At 42.9% G+C, this 19,212-nt stretch overlaps 1 protein-coding gene and 1 long non-coding RNA gene across 6 annotated transcripts in view; one reads left to right on the plus strand and one right to left on the minus strand.

Moving 5' to 3' along the window:
• Positions 1-19,212, plus strand: part of LHX2 (LIM homeobox 2) — a 49,146-nt gene that overhangs the window by 8,640 nt on the left and 21,294 nt on the right. For 2 of the 5 annotated variants that reach the window (XM_033077702.1, XM_033077703.1), the window contains exon 1: positions 7,311-7,892. The exons of 1 other annotated variant lie outside the window; for it this stretch is intronic. Coding sequence is in view for 2 of the 4 variants with exons in the window: in XM_033077697.1 (XP_032933588.1) it covers positions 18,979-19,206 (228 nt within the window). In the remaining 2 variants the exon portion in view is untranslated. Of the gene's footprint in view, positions 1-7,310; positions 7,893-18,292; positions 19,207-19,212 lie in introns of those variants that run through there. 2 more of the 5 variants (XM_033077697.1, XM_033077698.2) reach the window with 1 other exon arrangement.
• LOC117005702 lies at positions 13,738-18,978 on the minus strand. The gene is made up of 3 exons (XR_004419868.1): positions 18,894-18,978; positions 15,987-16,307; positions 13,738-15,467 (listed from the first exon to the last, which is right to left on the minus strand). It is a non-coding gene; the product is annotated as an uncharacterized LOC117005702 (long non-coding RNA).

Raw genomic sequence — 19,212 nt, forward strand, 5'->3', positions numbered from 1 at the left:
AGAAATATAAACTAGTTAAAATTGCCCATCCCTTAAGTTAGAGTGATGTGATCAGAATTCAGAGGCCTGTTGTGAGAGGACATGCTTCTCCAGCCCTCCAGTATAGTGACCTCCAACAAATCTACAAAGCTGTTTTAGTGTTTTAAAAGAAAGACAAGATGTCAAAATCTAGAATTCAGTCAAGGGGAAATGAGCTGTGTCCCAACAACCTGGAGCTGAGGAGGGTTTTCCCTGGGAAACATTCTGAGGGTTCAGATAGGACTCATCATTTCTGGGAAGAGGCCACTGGGTTAGGAGGGCTACTGATAGAGTGGGGCATTTTATTTTCTCCTGGGTTGCTGAAAGACACTGCTTTTCACAATCAAGAAGATTGTAGTTTGAACATTATCTTTCTAGACTAAAATGTCTCCAGAATCAGCAAAGTAACTGGCAAAATTCTGTGGTTTGTAAAGTGAATCTTTAGCAGACTGATGTTTTTGCATTAACTTGGCTATCTATTAGGTAACCAAAAACTGTTGGAAAGAAACCTAAGGATATTATAAAGTGACCAGTAAAGAAATAGAAAATAGAAAAAAACAGTAGTAAGTCTGTTAGTTTATTGAAATAAAGCATACCAAATTTGAAAAACATTTGGGGAAAGGGAACCTGCAGTGTTTTTTGGGAGAGTACATGTTGCTCAAGTTTGCATAATCAATTTACCATAACAGAAGTCCTGGCATTCAATTTAATTATATCTCTTTGTCAAGGTTATAATGTTACATTGTTATGCTCAAAGTTACACTCTGATATAGTTGAATATGCTTCTATTTCTAGAGAATCTCTTCTATTTCCCATGCTTTGCTCCCTTGTGTCAGAGTTGAGGTAGCAGCTGTGCTGCTCTCTGGAGTCACTTGCTGCCCATCAGGCTGGGGTGCTGCACACAGGCATGGCAGGGGGTTAGGGATCTAGAATTGTGTTACAGGCACACAAACCTTCTCTCTAGGAGGTGAATACCTAAGCTGGACTGATCTGTGTACAGCACAGGCTTCTCTGTTAAAGCTGAGAAATGCTATTCCAGTTTTGTCTGCCTTTGCATTTCATCATTCCGAATTTTTGACTGAATTCTAGATTTTGACATCTTGTCTCTCTTGATTTCCCTGATCTTGTCTTTTCATGGTTCTTCAGTTGCCTGTGTAATAATTTCTACACTTATCCTTCATCCTGACATCACATCTTCAATTCTCTGAAGATACTTAGAGGAATTATATTTTATGCTGTCTTCCCCCTTCCAATCCAGTCTTATTTCGGTGTAATCTCGAAGTCAAACACATTCACCTATCATCCCTATCTTCCCAATTGTCAGATCCACTTGTTTATTCTGAACCTGTCTTCTCCTGTTTGAAATGAAACCTCACTTTGTCTTCTTGAAATGTTTTCATAGATATCTCACCATCATCTGCTGTTCAGAACAGGACTAAACAGAATTCCTTCTCTTTTTCCTGCTCTGCAGTCTTCCCCAGTCATTCCTTAATCACTGGGTACATTCTGCATGTCATTCAGCTTCTCACCGTGTGTGGTCAATTCTTCTGGTTTGAAAATGTATTGAACTTGAAGAATGTCCAGAACACTTCACAGTAAGCAAAGCAAACAAAAAAAAATCCCAAAAACCCTGTGACTGTGGCTGTGTCAGGACTGTGGCTGTGGCTGTGACTGTGGCTGTGACTGTGGCTGTGACTGTGACTGTGACTGTGGCTGTGACTGTGACTGTGGCTGTGGCTGTGACTGTGGCTGTGACTGTGGCTGTGTCTGGCCCGGGCTGTGACTGTGGCTGTGGCTGTGGCTGTGGCTGTGGCTGTGGCTGTGGCTGTGACTGTGGCTGTGACTGTGACTGTGGCTGTGGCTGTGACTGTGGCTGTGACTGTGACTGTGGCTGTGGCTGTGACTGTGACTGTGGCTGTGACTGTGTCTGGCCCGGGCTGTGACTGTGGCTGTGACTGTGACTGTGGCTGTGGCTGTGACTGTGGCTGTGACTGTGGCTGTGTCTGGCCCGGGCTGTGACTGTGGCTGTGACTGTGGCTGTGGCTGTGACTGTGGCTGTGACTGTGACTGTGACTGTGGCTGTGACTGTGACTGTGGCTGTGACTGTGGCTGTGACTGTGGCTGTGGCTGTGGCTGTGGCTGTGGCTGTGACTGTGGCTGTGACTGTGGCTGTGGCTGTGGCTGTGGCTGTGGCTGTGGCTGTGACTGTGACTGTGGCTGTGGCTGTGGCTGTGGCTGTGACTGTGGCTGTGACTGTGACTGTGACTGTGGCTGTGGCTGTGGCTGTGACTGTGACTGTGGTTGTGACTGTGACTGTGGCTGTGACTGTGGCTGTGACTGTGGCTGTGACTGTGACTGTGACTGTGGCTGTGGCTGTGACTGTGGTTGTGACTGTGACTGTGGCTGTGACTGTGTCTGGCCCGGGCTGTGACTGTGGCGGAGCTTCCCGACATGGGGTCCAGTTAGTGCCACTTTTATTGGGGAGTATTTTTCAGAGACCACCTGAAAGCAACTGGAGTAAGATTCTCAGATTAACTTCACACAGGCCACAGCTCCAGAGCCCTTGGTCATTTTCATTCAAGGCAAATTTTGATTGCAGTCTGTGGGAGTTTTTGGCTGATGAAGGATCAGGTCCATCCTTTTGGTAATTCTTTATCATTACCTGGCTCCTATCCTGCTAGTCACTTTTCAGTCCATATTTTTATTACCTTTCCTGGAAATTAGGAATAGTAATGTTTACTACTTCTGTTAAGTGCTTATAGTTCTATCAATAAAAACCAGGTAATATTTAATTTCTAGAATTACCCACCTGCCACTGAACTAACAAAGCCCATATAAATCATTCCAAATGAGCACCTTGAGACATGTCAAGTCCCAAGTTAAGCATTATAGATGCTGGAAAAATGCAGAGCAGAAACTAAAAGGTCCATCAGCTAGACTTTTTATTAAAAAAAGAAAGGGTAATTTTTCAGATATCAAGTCACACTAGTATGAAAAAAACAGAGGGAAAACATTGCTTAGTAGTCATCCAACCCTGAATTGGGGGTGTTGCTGTCCCATGGTTATTGTCTTTTGGTATGACTCAAATATGAACCAGAGAGAGAGAGAGAGAGAGAGAAAGACAGAAAGAAAGAAAAGAAAAGGTAACTGAGCTGAAATTATCTTCCTGCTCAGAAGGCACCAGGTTATCTTGTCCATTTCTAATCCAGAGATAGTAAAAAGTAAGGTTAGAAATGTGTGTAATTCTCAAATGTACTTGAGCTAGAGCAGATTAACTGTTAAACTATCACTTATTTGTACCTACCACTGTTTAAAATACAGGAGAAAGCATTAGCATTGTAAAATGTTAATTGGTTATGTTGATCCCAGGAGCCAGGCAGACATCCTTTGTGCTGATCAACACTTAAAGCTGAATTATATTGCTTAAGTAAATTATCAGGACAAAGCACAGTAAGATTTGTAGGTAAGTAAAATGATGGATAAAATACAAGCAGAGGAAACATAAAAATACAAAACAGTATCTTCTGTTTAGGAGCTGGTAACTGTTGGAGCAAATGATGACTTTGTTCAGTGTGGCTGAACGCAAGGACCACTGCCTGTATTTTCTATCTGCACTGAGTTGCTGGCTCACATCACACAAAGGCATATCTAGCAAAACTATTTTAAGAGAATTTGCTCCTTGCCATGTAAATTCCTGCTAACCAGTGATTACTCACAAATACTCCATTGGGGAAACTGAAATCATTAAGTAAACAATTTAAAAGCTGAAGTAGAAAGGGCTAATTGCTCTAGCTCAGCTCACCAGGCTGCTCAGACACAGGACTCCTTGCCAGTGTAACAACATATTTGGAAATAACTGGAGTGCCCATTTTGTCCCTTGTAATGAGGTAGTGAGGCCAGAAGTGGTGACTGGTGGAAGGACAATGAGGACACGAACAGCTTCTGTTGCTAATCCAGGCATTGTCCTACTCCGTGGGGATAGCACAGGACTATAATCAGTATCTCCTGCTACTGCAAAACATATTATTTAACAAATACTGTTTAACAGGATGCAAACTGCATTGATCTGCTATGAAACTGATACTTCTAGTGAGTTTTAAAACCGAGTGCTTCCTACCTCTGAGTTTCTGGGTTTCATTTCCCTTTCCCCCCTTTTTCTAATCTCTGCCCTGCTGGTGGCTGCATAAAACAAAGAATGTTTCCGTGCTGCTGGCGCGCTGCTTGCAGGAGTTCCCGGTACCTGTGGCATTTGCGTGTTCCCCTGATGCCGGGGCACTCTGAGGGCACCCTGGCCCTGCGGGAGCCGGTGTCCCCGTGCCCAGTGTCCCGGTGTCCCTATGCCCAGTGTCCCCGTGTCCCCGTGTCCCCGTGCCCGGTGTCCCCGTGTCCCCATGCCCGGTGTCCCCGTGTCCCCGTGCCCGGTGTCCCCGTGTCCCCGTGCCCGGTGTCCCCATGCCCGGTGTCCCCGTGTCCCCATGCCCGGTGTCCCGGTGTCCCAGTGTCCCGGTGTCCCCGTGCCCGGTGTCCCGGTGTCCCCATGCCCGGTGTCCCTATGCCCGGTGTCCCAGTGTCCCCGTGTCCCAGTGTCCCCGTGTCCCCATGCCCGGTGTCCCCGTGTCCCGGTGTCCCAGTGTCCCGGTGTCCCGGTGTCCCGGTGTCCCCGTGTCCCCATGCCCGGTGTCCCCATGCTCGGTGTCCCAGTGTCCCCGTGTCCCCATGCCCGACGTCCGGGTGTCCCCATGCCCGGTGTCCCCATGCCCGGTGTCCCAGTGTCCCCATGCCCGGTGTCCCGGTGTCCCGGTGTCCCCATGCCCGGTGTCCCCGTGTCCCCATGCCCGGTGTCCCCGTGTCCCCGTGCCCGGTGTCCCCGTGCCCGGTGTCCCTCAGAGCCGCGCGGACGCTGCGGGGCCGGGGGTGCCTGCAGGACCCGGGCGGACCAGGCTGGATTTAATGAGCGCGTCTTCACTGACAGATTCATTATTTGTGTTCGGTCGCTTCAAGTCAAAACTGATTAGTTACACTTACTGCAGCAAAGATTTAATGATTTTATTGTTTATCTTCAATTTATTTTGATTAACATCTCCGTTCTTTTCATTGCAAGTGCAATTAGGTGTAATATAACAGCGACTACTTTAATTTTGCTGAAATTAAGATGAATAAGTGACGGATTATGGCACTTTGTTTAACAAATAAATCATAGTTAAGAGGACTGTATTAGTAATAAATGAAAAAACAGGCAATCTAATTAAAATGCATGCAGCTGATTGTTCAAGTTTCGAGAAATGTAATGAATTTTCATTTTAGAAATCAACTAGATTTCCGTGTAGTACTTATGTATTGACAGTAAGATGACAGAAAAGCACATTATTTTGTAAATCATCTTAATTTCTTTTATTATATTGGTATAAGGAAGTACAAGCAATGAAATGAAGATGCAGATTTGCATTTTTTTAGGGGTTAGGATTATTTTGTCAGAAAACACTGCAATTAAGGTATGGTAAAAAAAGAGACTGAGGGACCGAAATGAGGGGAAAACTCATTAGTTCAATTCTCACATGTTCAGACTTCAGCATTTTCTGCAACAGATGAATATTCTCCAGGTCCCAGCCACAATTTTCTTTTAAGTTCGTAAGATTCAATTCACTGCCGCACAGCAACAGCCTCAAGACACGTAAGATGGAAGAAAGAGCGAACATGAAGCAAACTGAACTCAACAAACAGCGAGCAAATCAAGATTGCTCTATCCAAGCATCCCCAAATCATGGGGCAAGTAGCAGGGCAGCAATCCCAGAGCCAGCTTACTGTGGGGGTCGTATGGGCTTAACTTCTGATTGAGGAAAACCAAGAGGAAAACGAACCCTTCAGAATCAGAAACTTTCTCCCTCTGATGTTTAAAAGACCTTGTATTTGACAGGACAGCTTTGAAGATAAAGACCGAAGCACTCTCCAGCTACAGGCTGTTCAGCACCCCACACTGCTGTCTGCAATGCACTTCACTTCAGTTCCACACAGTTCACCCGTGGTGGAAAGGAGACAGGGGAGACATTTTCCAGTATATTGTGCTCTATTTTTGATGCCACTGTGTCTGGCCCAGGCTCTCTTTACAGAGCCTGGAAGAGCTGGGCTCAGCTCTGCACATTTCCATCATGTGTCTTTCCCAGCCCACCCCACCCTGGCCAGGTGCTCTCGGGGGGCAGAGTTAAACCTGCACTGCCATCCCTGGCTGCAGGGACAGGGTAGCTCTGAGCCAAGAGCTTGGCACTGGAGAGGAGCAGGGATGAGAAGGGACTGCTCCCTTTTCCTTAATGTGCAATAGCCTTTTTTTGGGGGGTGTAGGAGGATTTTATTCTAGGGATTGAGATTAAAGAAGACCTGGACAGAGCAAGATACACTCTGTTTATCTTCAACAAGATTACCTTGTTTAGATTTTTTTTCCCCTATGTATAAGGAATTGGGGAGGGGGCGTGGCAAGGAGAGAAGAGAGGAGGAAACAGAGAATGCAATTCCTACGATCACAAAATCTGCAGAAGAGTACTTTGTTCTTCCTAAACTTTTAAACTCTCTTCTTTTAATACTGTTTCTTTGGTAACTGCTTTAAAACACTTTTTCAGATATTCAGAAGAAAGTCAGCATTGAAAGAAGTACTTACTAGGATTTAGTAGCAATTTTTGAGGGTTTTTTCCTACTCATTTAGAGCTTTGTTACTGTACACTCCTTGAAATACAAGAATTTCAGTGACAATGCAAATTTGTTCCAGATAAGGAATGTCTTCATAGCTTTAAAAGGGACCTAGAGTCTAATATAAGAATAGAAGGGGAGTCTAAGATTGCATTTTAACAAATGTCTGCAAAAAAATGAAAATTGAAAAACAATTCCTGTCCCGTGGGTGTAGCAGGAAAAATCACTGAAGTCCATTTTTTATTAGTGTAAAATAAATAAAGAGAAACAGGAGGTGAAGTGAGCATCTTGTAAGGCCTCCTTTCTTTGTCCCTGATTATACTGATCAGATCAAATCATTACATTAAAATACTCTTCCTAAGAGTACAAAATCAAATAAATAGATAAATCTGGGTTCCTTTTTCAAGGCAGTATACCAACTCATTTGCAAATGTTTCTGGTTATCTCAATCTCTGTTTAATATTAGTTTTCAATATTGAATAAATAAATAGATGGTAAGTAAAGACAGAGCAAGAGGGGGAGATAGAGAAGAAATGATGCTAATGACCAAATCAACCTGTAAAAGCAGCCCTGCTCTGAGTGGAGCCCCCGTGATCAGCTGAGTGTCATGCAGGAGAGCCCGAGGAGCCGGGGGAGGCTGAGAGGGCTTGGTGAGCTGGAGACTGGCAGCACCGTTGGTTTGAAAGGGCCGTGATTGATTTGTCACCAGAGGCCCATCTGACTGGGCGAAAAGCCCTTCTGATCTCAGTCTCTCTCTGCCTCCTTAGCTCTGCTGTCCCCTCTCCCTGCTGCACACTGGGAGGCTGGCACAGCAGCTGGGCAAGGGGGCTCAGTTGGGGCTGACACGCAGCAAAAGGGTTGAAGGTCACGGCTGCTGAAACTCTGTAAGGACTGGCAGGGGACATCCAGCTCTTCCTACTTCTCACTTTCTGTCTTGCCTTTAGAGCTCCAGAGGTTTGCAAAGCCCTCAGTACACATCCACACGAATACACCAGCACTCCATTCCCCAAGCAGAGACACAACCAAAGGCTCTCTCTGCCTCTCTCCTTCCCTCTGCCTCTGTCTCTCTCGCACACACTCACACACACACTCACGCACACACACGCTCTGTCTCCCCACCCCTTCCACCTTCCTGTTATCTGTGGCTGGCAGAAACCTCTAGATCTACAAATATTAATTACAAAGGACAACGAAAGGTAAGAAGGCGTCAATTATCCAAAGGTGTCGTGATGTTATTTCAAGTCAATTGCAAATGTGTGAGGGGGAAGATTTCGCCCCAGTGATTCCTGTCTGCTTGGCTGATGGGGACCGGAGCTGATTCCCTCCCAGAACTGCTGCAGCTATGCCTTAAACCACACACTTTCCAGCAGGAGCCATCAGCATGGGCCTTTCTGAATTCTCTTTTTATTTCATTCATTAAGGGCATTAGGCAAGTTGGAATTTGTATGAAAAGGATCCTATGGGAATACTGTCTCCAGGGTAGGTATTTTCATGACTTTCCACATCCTGGGGCTCTCTGTATCTCTTCTCTCTCTCTTTCTCTTCTGTTAGATGGAGCTTTAAAGGAGGCTGCCCTCATCTTCCACCTAATCTGGGGAAAGGAAATATTTTGAGCTGCATATATTGAGTGACAAAATATTTTATTTATTTTATTAAGTGGAAACTACTAAGAAATTGTGGGACCTTTCCTGCTTGATTTTGTTAATGGGCTTTGTTATTATCATTATTATTCCTATTCCTGTTTTCAGGTTTTTCTCACACAGGAGTTTCTAATGACAATTGCCTTCATTATCCAAAAAGAAAGAGGTAGCAGACTGGACAGCAGCAAAAAAATATTAATCAAACAAAGGCAGAGTTTAAATTAAAAGGTCTGTTGTGTTCTCATAAAAGCAGGACAATCTCAATGCTCTAGCTCATTTCACTTGGCAAAAGAACGTGGCATCAGTTTTTTAACTTTAAAATAGTTTAATGAACACGAATGGAGAAATAATTTTTCTGTGTGTTTAGCAGTCTATAAAGAAGAGAGAATGCTTTAACTTTGATCGCCACAATTAGTTCCCTGGGTATCTAGAGGGGAACAGGGCAGCCCTGGGAGCCTCAGTTCTTTAGATACAAAAGCATTTAGATCGCTTTAGAGCAGTTAATCCTGAGACTGGCTAGGGTCCCTTTTGTTTTCTAACTCCATTGTGGGTTTTGTTCAGTTTTTTCTATTCGCATGATTGACTGCCCAATGGATGCTAATTATCCAAATGTCGCTTCTGTCCTTTGAGTGACTTTCTATGTATTATGGGCAACTGTCATGCATTCTGTCATTCTATATCATATTACATGTATTATCATATGAAAATGGTACTCTGCATAAAGGAAGGTGTCTGAACCAGCAGATGCTGCAGATATTTAGAGGACTTGCCTAATTTGAATGGATTTTCTATAGAAAAATTGGTCAGAAAGCATATAGGGGAGAGTCAGAAATTGAAAGTTTATCAGGTAATTATTTTTGTCCTTTTGCTGTTTACATGATAATGTACAAGGCATTAACTGTCTCTGCTTCTGAAATCTGCAGCCACCTTCCTCCTCCCGAACCAGGCAACCCGTCTGTATTTATTAGAGTATGACAGCTTAAGCTAATTAAACTGATATCTGTCTAAAATAATAAGCCCTGAAAGTTAGAATAAACATTATGATTATAAGCAGAAAAGGCAGCTATACAAATGCAGCATCAGTGTTATATTTTAATGATAAACTAAAATTCCTGTATGAAAAACATTGGATGTGGAATTATGAACAATAATAAAGTTCTGCTAAGAAATTTTTCACTGTAGATATTTTTTGCTTAGATATTTATCTCTTTCCATGATATTAATAAGGCTGAGGGCTAACACAGCTGCAAACGTGAATATTTTTTATTTTACACATATGTGAACATATATTTAAAAGGATATCAAGGGAAGGATTTTTACTGCAATTTTTCTGCTAAAATAAACTTAACACACCTCAGTGTAATGTGCATGCCAACACTTAACAGGAATGCAAGATTTATAACGATAGGGCTTTTTAGATTTGCACTCTGGGGTCCATTGAATCCATAGGCTCATCCAGAGCTCCTACCCTAAAATGTTAGGGTAGTGTTTTATATTTGCCATTCATGTGAAATACTGGGGATATGTAACACAGAAATTCATGATCTTGAGCTTCATCAAATATATGTGCAATAAGTTTCCATTAATGGTAAAGCTAAATCATGGGAAATATGTGGTTTAGGAAATAACACAAAGATGCCATAGAAAGCCTTGCTCTGCTGTATCAAGGTGCTTTGAAATTTTACATGATCAAATATACATGATCAAGCTGTGCTTGTTAGGGTACGAGGGGCTCCAAATGGTCAATGGCTATTGATCAGGCTGTTAAGTATTTGTTCACCATTCTTTATATCCCAAAAGGTTCAGGGAAATGAACAGTGAAAAATTGCATCAGAGTCCACCTTTGTTTGAGATTGATGTATCAAAACAGAGTATTCATTTGCCAAATCTATTGGAAAAAATGTGTAGTAAATTGTGACATAAAGACTCCAAGCACAGAGTATTTCCCTTTTTTTAATTATCTCTGTAAAATTCTAAGTGCTAATTAAAAATGTAAAGACAGAGTCTTTGTAGAACGTGAATGGTGAATTATTGATAAGAGCAGATTTACACAGCAAAAACAGAGATACAATCATAGCTTATCAGTTGACCTTTACATTTTACTTTACATTTTGCTCATGCCAAAATTTTTTAAACTGAAGTTGCAATAACAGTGGTGCAGGAGAATCCATAAGGTGAAAATGGAAATTTCTGTTACTCTTAGAAGATAGCAAATCTTACTGGGACCAGTAAGTTACTGTCTCTGACTATTTTTTAGAAATTGAACAGATATTAGTTCTCATGAAGAGTTCAAATTAAATGTGGTGGGTTTTTTAAACAATAATGTCCTTTGGCAAACATCTCAAAATATTTTAATAATAATTCTTTCTTGAGATTTCTACAGTTAAAATTATCTGTAAAGTTGGTTCCATAATTCAAAATATTACACATGTTGAAAGAGAATGCTGATGTATAATTCTTGCAAAATCATACAAAGCGTACTTTATTTGATTTCATAGTACAATATATTACATATATTCATAAGATCTTTCCTGAACACAGAAATCTCTGATGAAAAACTTACTGCACACTAAAGAAAACTAGTGAACACAAAGAATTATTTCTGCAGATATTTGCTTCTAAGAAATTATAACATATGTCTGTGTCTGAATCTGCAAATAGATAGATGGTTACACACACATATGTTCATCCACACACACACAGCCTCATACTGTGATATATCTTATACATATTTATATAAACAAATTTACATACTGCATCTTTGGAAATCCTAAAACCAGCAGTGCATGTTTTGTGCCTCATCTTTAGGTGGCAATTCCCTGAAAATTACTTAATATTTTCCAAATGAGAATTACATTGAAAAGAATCAGCCACGCTTAGATGAAAAGTTTGCAAAGTATAAAATGGGCAAAATGTCCTGGGTTGGTGGGAAATGCCCTCTCACCTTGCCGTGTCTGACCTGGCACTTAATGAATGTGTTCTTGTCTGGGAGCGGGCAGTGGCAGCGAGGCAGCGCAGCAGCACAGCCTGCAGCACTTGCAGAGTTCACAGAGCACTCAGCCTCCCCAGAAATGCCTGACTGCAGTGCATTGGTAAATCTCATTGCCACTGTTGCCATTTGCGTCTCATCTGCCTCCCGGGTGCCAGCGCTTGCCCAGGTGCCCGCGTGTCCCTGCCCGTGTCTGTCCGTCTGTCCCGTCCCTGCGCCCCGAGCCGGGCTCTGGCCGTACCTGCTGTGCGCCGAGTGCTGCTGCAGAGCCGCCCGCTGCCACTCAGGTATCCAGAGAAGGGCTCCGAGTGACAAAATATTGACTGCATTTGGTATTCACTTATGGAGGATGACGTTAGTGCCACAAAAATCCCTGTGATGTACAGGGAATAGTTAATTAATTAAAGGACCTGCTAATTGCTACTTGAGGTACTGTGCAGAGCTGATGAAGAGTGCTTGGTGCAAGGTTAGGTTCTCAGTTTTGAGTGAACATTTTCATTTAAAAGATTTCTTTAAAGTACATCCTAATTTTTTAATGTTTTTTCAGGTTACTGTATCTAGTTCAGACTCAAGTGTTCAATTGAGCTTCAATTAATTATAATATATAGTCAGGGTTCTTTAGCTGGGATAGATTGATGGAGAAGCTTTGTTTCATTTGGTGCAGGTGGCACTGTTTAATAAGCACAGGAGAGAGTGAATAATGTAGTGTTTGCAAAGAGAAATAAATGCAAAATAGAGAGGTGCAATTAGATCAGCTCAGAGAAATAAAGGATAAATATTAAATGGTCAGGTATCTTGCAAATATCAAATAAAATAGTAATAAGCATCTAGTTGAAAACTGCCATTTTAATTTATGACTATCTAAAAGCACTGCTTTAAAATAAATCCAGTGAGCAAGTCTTCTGCCTTCATTAGGCAGACACATTTCAATATCTGGAAAATACCAGGCTGCTAATTTTTAAACTCTACACATTGTTTTTCTGATACTGAAGTATAAATAGATTAGAAACCTAAAATACACAACAACTTCAGAAATTAATTTCCAAATTGTGTTATAAAATGCCTTAACCTTTGGCATTCTTTTTTTAAATTGGAGCTATGTTATATTGGCGAAAAAATTACCCCATGGAAAATTAGTCTGGGAAAACTTGTAAATCATTATCAGTAACATACTAGCCAATGAGGGACCTCTTTGCATGCACTAAAGATGAAATAAAGTTGCAGAAGATTATTGAAAAGAACAACAAAATTGTAGATTAAAAAAGTACAAAAACCATTAAAATCTTCTAATGGCACACAAAACCCCAAAGCAAGTACAAGTATATACTCCTGAAAATAACAAGTAAGAAGAAAGAGAAGAAATGTTTTTTGACTTAAAAAAAAAAAAAAGGATCTGGGTATCTGGTAGCTAAGAGGATAGTCCTGTAAGCTACTTAACAAAAGAATGTAAATGTATTGGGCATTTCAGCAACACTTCTGCATCTGAGAATTTCAGCTGTAGACAGATTTTCCACAGACGATTCCCCCCTACTGCTAACCTCTTAAATATACCTATAAAATACAAAATGTTCCCAATCACCTCCAATAAAGGAAGCTTCCTTACATTAAATGCATCGAATATTTGTGTTAGAAATCTGAAGTGCTTTCTGATGTGGTTAAATTCACAAAGAAACGTGGTTGTAGAACAGAAAGGAATGTATTGAGCACATCACTCTGAATATTTGCAGATGGACACAGAGCTGGGGAAGTTTTCTTATGAAGTATGGAATTAATCATATTCTCAGGCTCTGAATATTCAAAGGAAGCAATGCTATTGGAGTCTTTTCTCTCCAAACCTTGTTTTTGTTATGCAGCCGTGTTTACCAAATCCCTGCTACACCCAATCGGGGCAGCTCGCAGCGCTCGCGGATTGGTGGATGCCGAACTTGTAAAATGTTTATGAGGGAGTGTTTGCCTGGTGCTGCAGCCCGGGGTGCCCTGCTGCCAGCACGGAGCTGCGGGGCTGCTGCTGCACAGCCGGGCTGCTGCTGCTGCACGGGGGGAGCCGCAGCCCCGCCGAGCTCAGCTCAGCTCAGCTCAGCTCAGCTCCCACGTGTGGCTGCACCCAAAAAACAACCTTCCCCAGTTTGTTCAAAAATAAATCTGCCCGTTTCCATTACAGCCGTGTTCCTACAAAGGACATTGTTACAATTATTTGAGCTTTATCTCTAAAGCAGTAAGATTAGTCAGCAGTAAACATTAAAAAATATGATAAGAAGTAGCTACACTACTAGATGCAAAAAAAAGACATTTTTGCAATATTGCCATGTTATGTGAGTGAATTTACTGAATTTCTAGTAATTACCACTTCATATTTTGTAAAAGTTATTATTTACATTATTTATTATAGTAGATGATTGTCAGGTAATCAGATCTAAGCACATCACCAAAAAGATATATTCCCCAAAATAAAACTCCAAAGCTATCTTAAATATACAGCTACTGACCTTCAGAATCATGTTTTCTTTACCAATTCACTGTAATAAAAATGAACATTTTGTCATCACTTTGGGAAACTGTGCCAAACACCTTAAAACACATGTCACATGCCAACTTTACTTCATTTTTCTCCTCAGGGAATAGATACATCTGGAATCATAATCACAGATAAAAACCTTGACAAAATTGCACATGAGCCCAGCCCTTCTCCCCAACACCTACCTCTTCATAACATTTAATACAATATTAATATCGGTTACTAAAAAGGCTTCCAACCTTTACATTTCTGACATAACATGTTCAAACCCATATTTCACACTTCTTGTTCTGTTTTAAGTTCAGTGGATTTAACAGGACTCTGGAGAGAAGATCATGTGGTTGAAGATTTCCCTCCCTCTTTGACACCCGTAGAGGCAGTTTTGGAATTGTTTAAATAGCTGTGGCTATATAAACTGAAATATGTGAGACATTGGACATCTTATTTCTCTCTCACATCTATAGATACGTGCTTGTATTTTCCTCTGAAATCAATTGCTTGTACCAGGGAACAACAATTCCAGCACAACATCTGGGCAAAACCTTCAGAATATTTTCCTTTTAAACTCCATTATTTCTCTTTCCTGCATATGCCTGGTTTACCAGACAAATAGAGTTAGCTAGTACATATAATAACAGTATTTGGTCTTTTTTGTCTGTGATTGACGGTTTTTCAAATCGAAATAAAACACATTCTTAGTCGATCATCTTCTTGAGGGTGCGCTCCTGTTTTAAGCTCGGTTTGCTTCTGAAGACAGCCAGAGATCTCACTCCATCAGGGGCAAATGGTGGAATTTTAGGTCCAGCAGATCCCATACCCTCTGAAAAATGCTTGGCTTAATATTTAATAGCTAATTCCTGGACTGATGTTTTTGCTTTTATCAAACACTCATCAGCTGGTATTGTAAAGAAAAAGAATCGGAAAACTTTGAAAATTTCCATTTATGATTGTGTTTGTAATTAATCCCATGCTGGAAGTACCTCGGGCAGCTCACTGTATGGCTTTGTTCGTGTCAGAATGGGGAGAGCAACCTCTTTTTGTTACATATTTAACAGCTTTGAAAGACATTTTTTTAAATAGCAAATGTACTGGACAGCTTTAAAGCAGAGGACATTAAATAGGGGCCAATTATTCATTCAGCAGCTCTACGTGCATCCAAAACATGCATACCACCAAATTTTCCTGAGACAAACCACTTAAATTTCCCATGACTCAGACACCATTTCTATACTAACTAGATAAGAACAGAAATAATTTACAAAAAGAAACAGATATAACATGTTTCCTACCCTGGAATACTGAACAAAATCTTTTAAAATACATTGATTTACAGTTTGGGGACAGCATTGGTGGCAAGAAATGTCCTATTTTTAAGTGGAACAGTGTTCCTTATTAAGATAATTTCATTATTCTCTTTCCCTTCAAAATGACCCAAAGTGTTTAACTCAGTATGTAAGAGGTGCAGAAGGTGATCCAGGAATGGAGGAATGATTTGCCCGAACCATTTCAAGTGAGCCCACGGAGCTGCTGGTCTGTCTGCAGCAGCTCAGGAGAGGAAGGGCTGAGCTCAGCTCCTCTTCTGACAGGAAGCAAACTGGCTCACATTTTAGGAGAACAACATCATTGCCTATAAAAATGAAGAAGAGACAAAATACATAAACCTGGTTAATGTTGTAGTTAAGTTGCAAATGGAGTAAATCTGTTGGTACAGTATTTTAGAAATAAACGATAACAGCATCACACCAAACACACGTTTCTGAGCATAGACGCGCTCGGATTTTGATTTAATGGTATCTCAGCGTCAACTATTGCTTCCTTTGCTGGTACACACTTCCTGATGCCTACTGTGAAGGGTGCCCATATTTACAACTGAGTAAGATGATTAATTACACCTTGTCAATCACGGTGCATGAAGACATAACACCACAGCAGACAATGAAGAAGATGCCTGAAGCTACAATTACATTTTAATTCATAGTTTATTGTATGTTCCCATATATTGCAGTCTAATAACCGTAGGGGCATCAAAAACATATGAGATATCAATCACTCTGCCCCCTGGTCTTTCATGTTTATATTATTCCACAGTCTTTAAATTATCATAAGTAGTTATTTATTTTCTAAGCTTTCTTCTCTTCTTTCTTACCTTTTGCTTCCATTTATCTTTTATTCTTAGTGTCTTTATCCAACAGCTATAAGTATTTGATGGAAGTTTGTAGCTCACTTAAAATCTGTAACAGACAACCTGAAACCCAGCAATTAGCAAAGACAGCTTAGACTTGTGTTCCTTTGTTGAAGGAGGCGTTGAATCTTTTGTTCTGATTTAGTCACGGTAGCTGGGTGGAAGCTGGTACCTCATTATGTGGTTGGTCTGTTTGTCTGGTAGGTAGCAGATGGTACTGGAGATGACGTTACCAAGAGAGGCAGGGTAGAGAAACTCAAGACCTGTGATTTGTTCACCTGTCACCTATAACAAAATACAGGTTAAAAGACTTTATTATTAGGTGCACCATTTTTTTAAACGAAAAACTCTCATTTCAAATGAGCCTGCATTTCATTCTGAAGACGATTTTGCTCCAGCAATTTTTCTGTGGCTCATTATTTGAAAGTATCCTTGATTTTATTCTGAACAATGTAAATGTCATTCATGTGTCAGTGTGTACATTAGCAGCTTTATGTTTACATTCTGTTACTCTCCTTGTGTTTTGGTAGCAAGGGTTGGATGTCTTCTTGTGTTTGTATATCCATTAGAAGATAATCAGAGATACCCTGTGAACTGGAGGCCATGCCATACTTTTTCAGCTCTTGGTATTTTTGCTTCCATCCACTGAGGCAATTCTGTAACATAAAATACTGTATTTTAATTCTGTTAAATGCCTAAAGTCTTTTTGATAATTAGCAATGTCAGATGGAGTGTACAAACCCATGACCTTTCTCGACTGCAAAAAGTAGGTGATCAATTCAGTGATAGGGAATTAATCTGGTATGAAAACATCTGAGGATAGATGGGTGCCCAGCTGTGAGTCAGGATATCCGTGCAGCATTGCTGGAGCAGGGGTGAGCCAGGGCTGGCCCACCTCGGTCCGTGCTGTCCGGTGAGCAGTGATCCACAGCTGCTCCTGGAGCCAAAGCTCCCAGCACAGACGGGCTGGAAAACGTCTCGCAACTGTGCCGAGGAAGGGAAAGATGGTTTAGCCAGATAAATACTGTACAGAGCCACTAATGTGCTGCAGGATTCTAATCTGAATTCAAACATGAACTTCCATTGTTTCCAGGGTCTGATTTTAGGACAGACTTTGGGTAGTTCCCACAGATGCCAAATTCACTTACATTCTCTATGGTTTCTTGAGGGGTCTTGTGGCTGTTTCATATGCATTTCTACAAGAGACACTTTGTTCTCCTCTGTGACATGCAAATGTCTTTAACTACTCACAGCAATCCCAACAGAAAGATGATAAAAAGCCTCAATTATTGTAAGAATGAAATGCATAAACCCAGTCAAGTTTGGCTATAAACAGAAGAATTCCAATTTCAGCAAGGATAATCTTAACTGCCCTACACCTGTAAGAGGCAAATCGCTCTGTCAGAAAACAACACCTGATGGGAATGAGCAGAGTGATGTAATAATTCATAGTCAGGGATGAGGCAGCGAGTCTCATGATCTCAGATGTGCATTCACATTTACCTTCCGTGGTGCTACCTTTGCTAGCATAATTAGAAGTGCGATATTTGACATCTTTAATACTAATTAGTCCTTCCTTACTACCCACCTCCTGGATAAATATTTAGACATCAAGAACAGTCTCTCTGTGCACTCTTTGTCTTTCCTGTAGACTTTCTGAAGCTTTTCCTCAAGTTCAGAGACCTTCCTGGCCTTGGTTTCCTTGCAGTCTACTTGCAAATGAGAGATGTGAGAGGCCTTGGTTTGTGGAAGGCTCCACAAGCTGGAGTGACTCAAGTTATTACATTCTAACAGTGAATATTTTTCACGACGAGGGTTATTGGGTGCATTCAACTAGTCATAATTGTTCGGGGTTTCCGTGATCTGGGAGTGGAAACAAACTCTTGAACGCCTCCTTCTCTAGCGCTTGGAGGAGTTGTGCCCCAGAGCCTCTCAGGCGCGCCATGGCCCGACACGTCGCCGAAGGGCACCGGGAGCCAGAGGCGCAGCTCCGCTCGGGCCGGGCCGTGCCGGGGCCGCGGAGCGAGCAGGAGGCGGCAGCGCTGGCGGGGACAGCGCGGGGACAGCGCGGGGACACCGCCCGGCCCCGAGCACATGCCGGCGGCCCGGGCGCGGCGCAGCCAATGGCGGCGGGGCAGGACATGATGTCAGAGGGGCTGTAGAAAAGGCGCGGAGCCCCGCACGGTCCCCGCGCTGCAGACGCGCCGCTCGCAGCTCCGCCGCGGCTCCGGCTCCGGCTGCGCTCCCGCCCCGGGCCCCGCGGGCCGCGCCGCTTTAAGGACAGAGGGGGGCCGCGAGTGCCCGTCCCATCTGGTGCCCGTCCAACTCTTCCTCCTTCCCCTTGGCTTTTTCTTTTCCCAATGAGCTCCAGCGGGCTGGGGGAGGAGCGGGGGAAGGAGCAAACTTTGCCCCTGAGCTGCCGCCGCTGCCAGCCCTCTGGACTGTGAGTGCGTACGGTGGGCATCCGCCCCAGCCTCCCTGCAGCACCAGCCTGCTCTCCGCCTGCTGCAGCCTCCCTCTCCCTTGCTTTCCTCCTCTAAATTTCGCACAGTACGATGTAAGGGGCTTGTCGTAATTTTTTTTTTTAATTCTTATTTATTTCTCACCGAAGATGGTTTAAATTTTTTTTTATATTTCTACTATTTATTAATCCCTCCCAACCGTAAGCGTGCCCAGCCTTCTGCCAGCTGGGCCAGAGCATAAAGCCTGGGACTGCACCTGGGGCAATGAGCCCTGCACTGAAGAAGCCTCCTAGAGAGATGTGCCGGGGCCGCGCAACAGACTAGATCCAAGCCCCGAAGCTTACACCACCAGTTATCCCCTCTCCCTCATCCCCTCCGCCCGCCTTTTCTGCACCCCATCCCTTGAAACCTCGGATCAGTGCCTGCGCCGCGCTCCGGAGAGCTCTGCCGGGGAAAATCCCGGTGCCCAAGGAGAGACGGGGCGGCCGTGCTAGATGCATGGGGGAGGGCTCCGGTTAATGCAAGTTCTGGGCTCCTGCAGGGACCCCGACAACTGTCAGCAGCAACAGCAACTCGGGCCCTCCTCCTCTGCTTCCTCAGCGATGCTTTTCCACAGTCTTTCCGGCTCGGAGATGCACGGGGTCATCGACGAGATGGATCGGAGAACCAAAAGCGAAGCACCGGCCATCAGCTCGGCTATAGACAGGGGAGAGACGGAAACGGTAGGA

The sequence above is a fragment of the Catharus ustulatus genome, chromosome 21 (genome assembly GCF_009819885.2).
Source record: "Catharus ustulatus isolate bCatUst1 chromosome 21, bCatUst1.pri.v2, whole genome shotgun sequence".
NCBI classification, from domain to species: domain Eukaryota; kingdom Metazoa; phylum Chordata; class Aves; order Passeriformes; family Turdidae; genus Catharus; species Catharus ustulatus.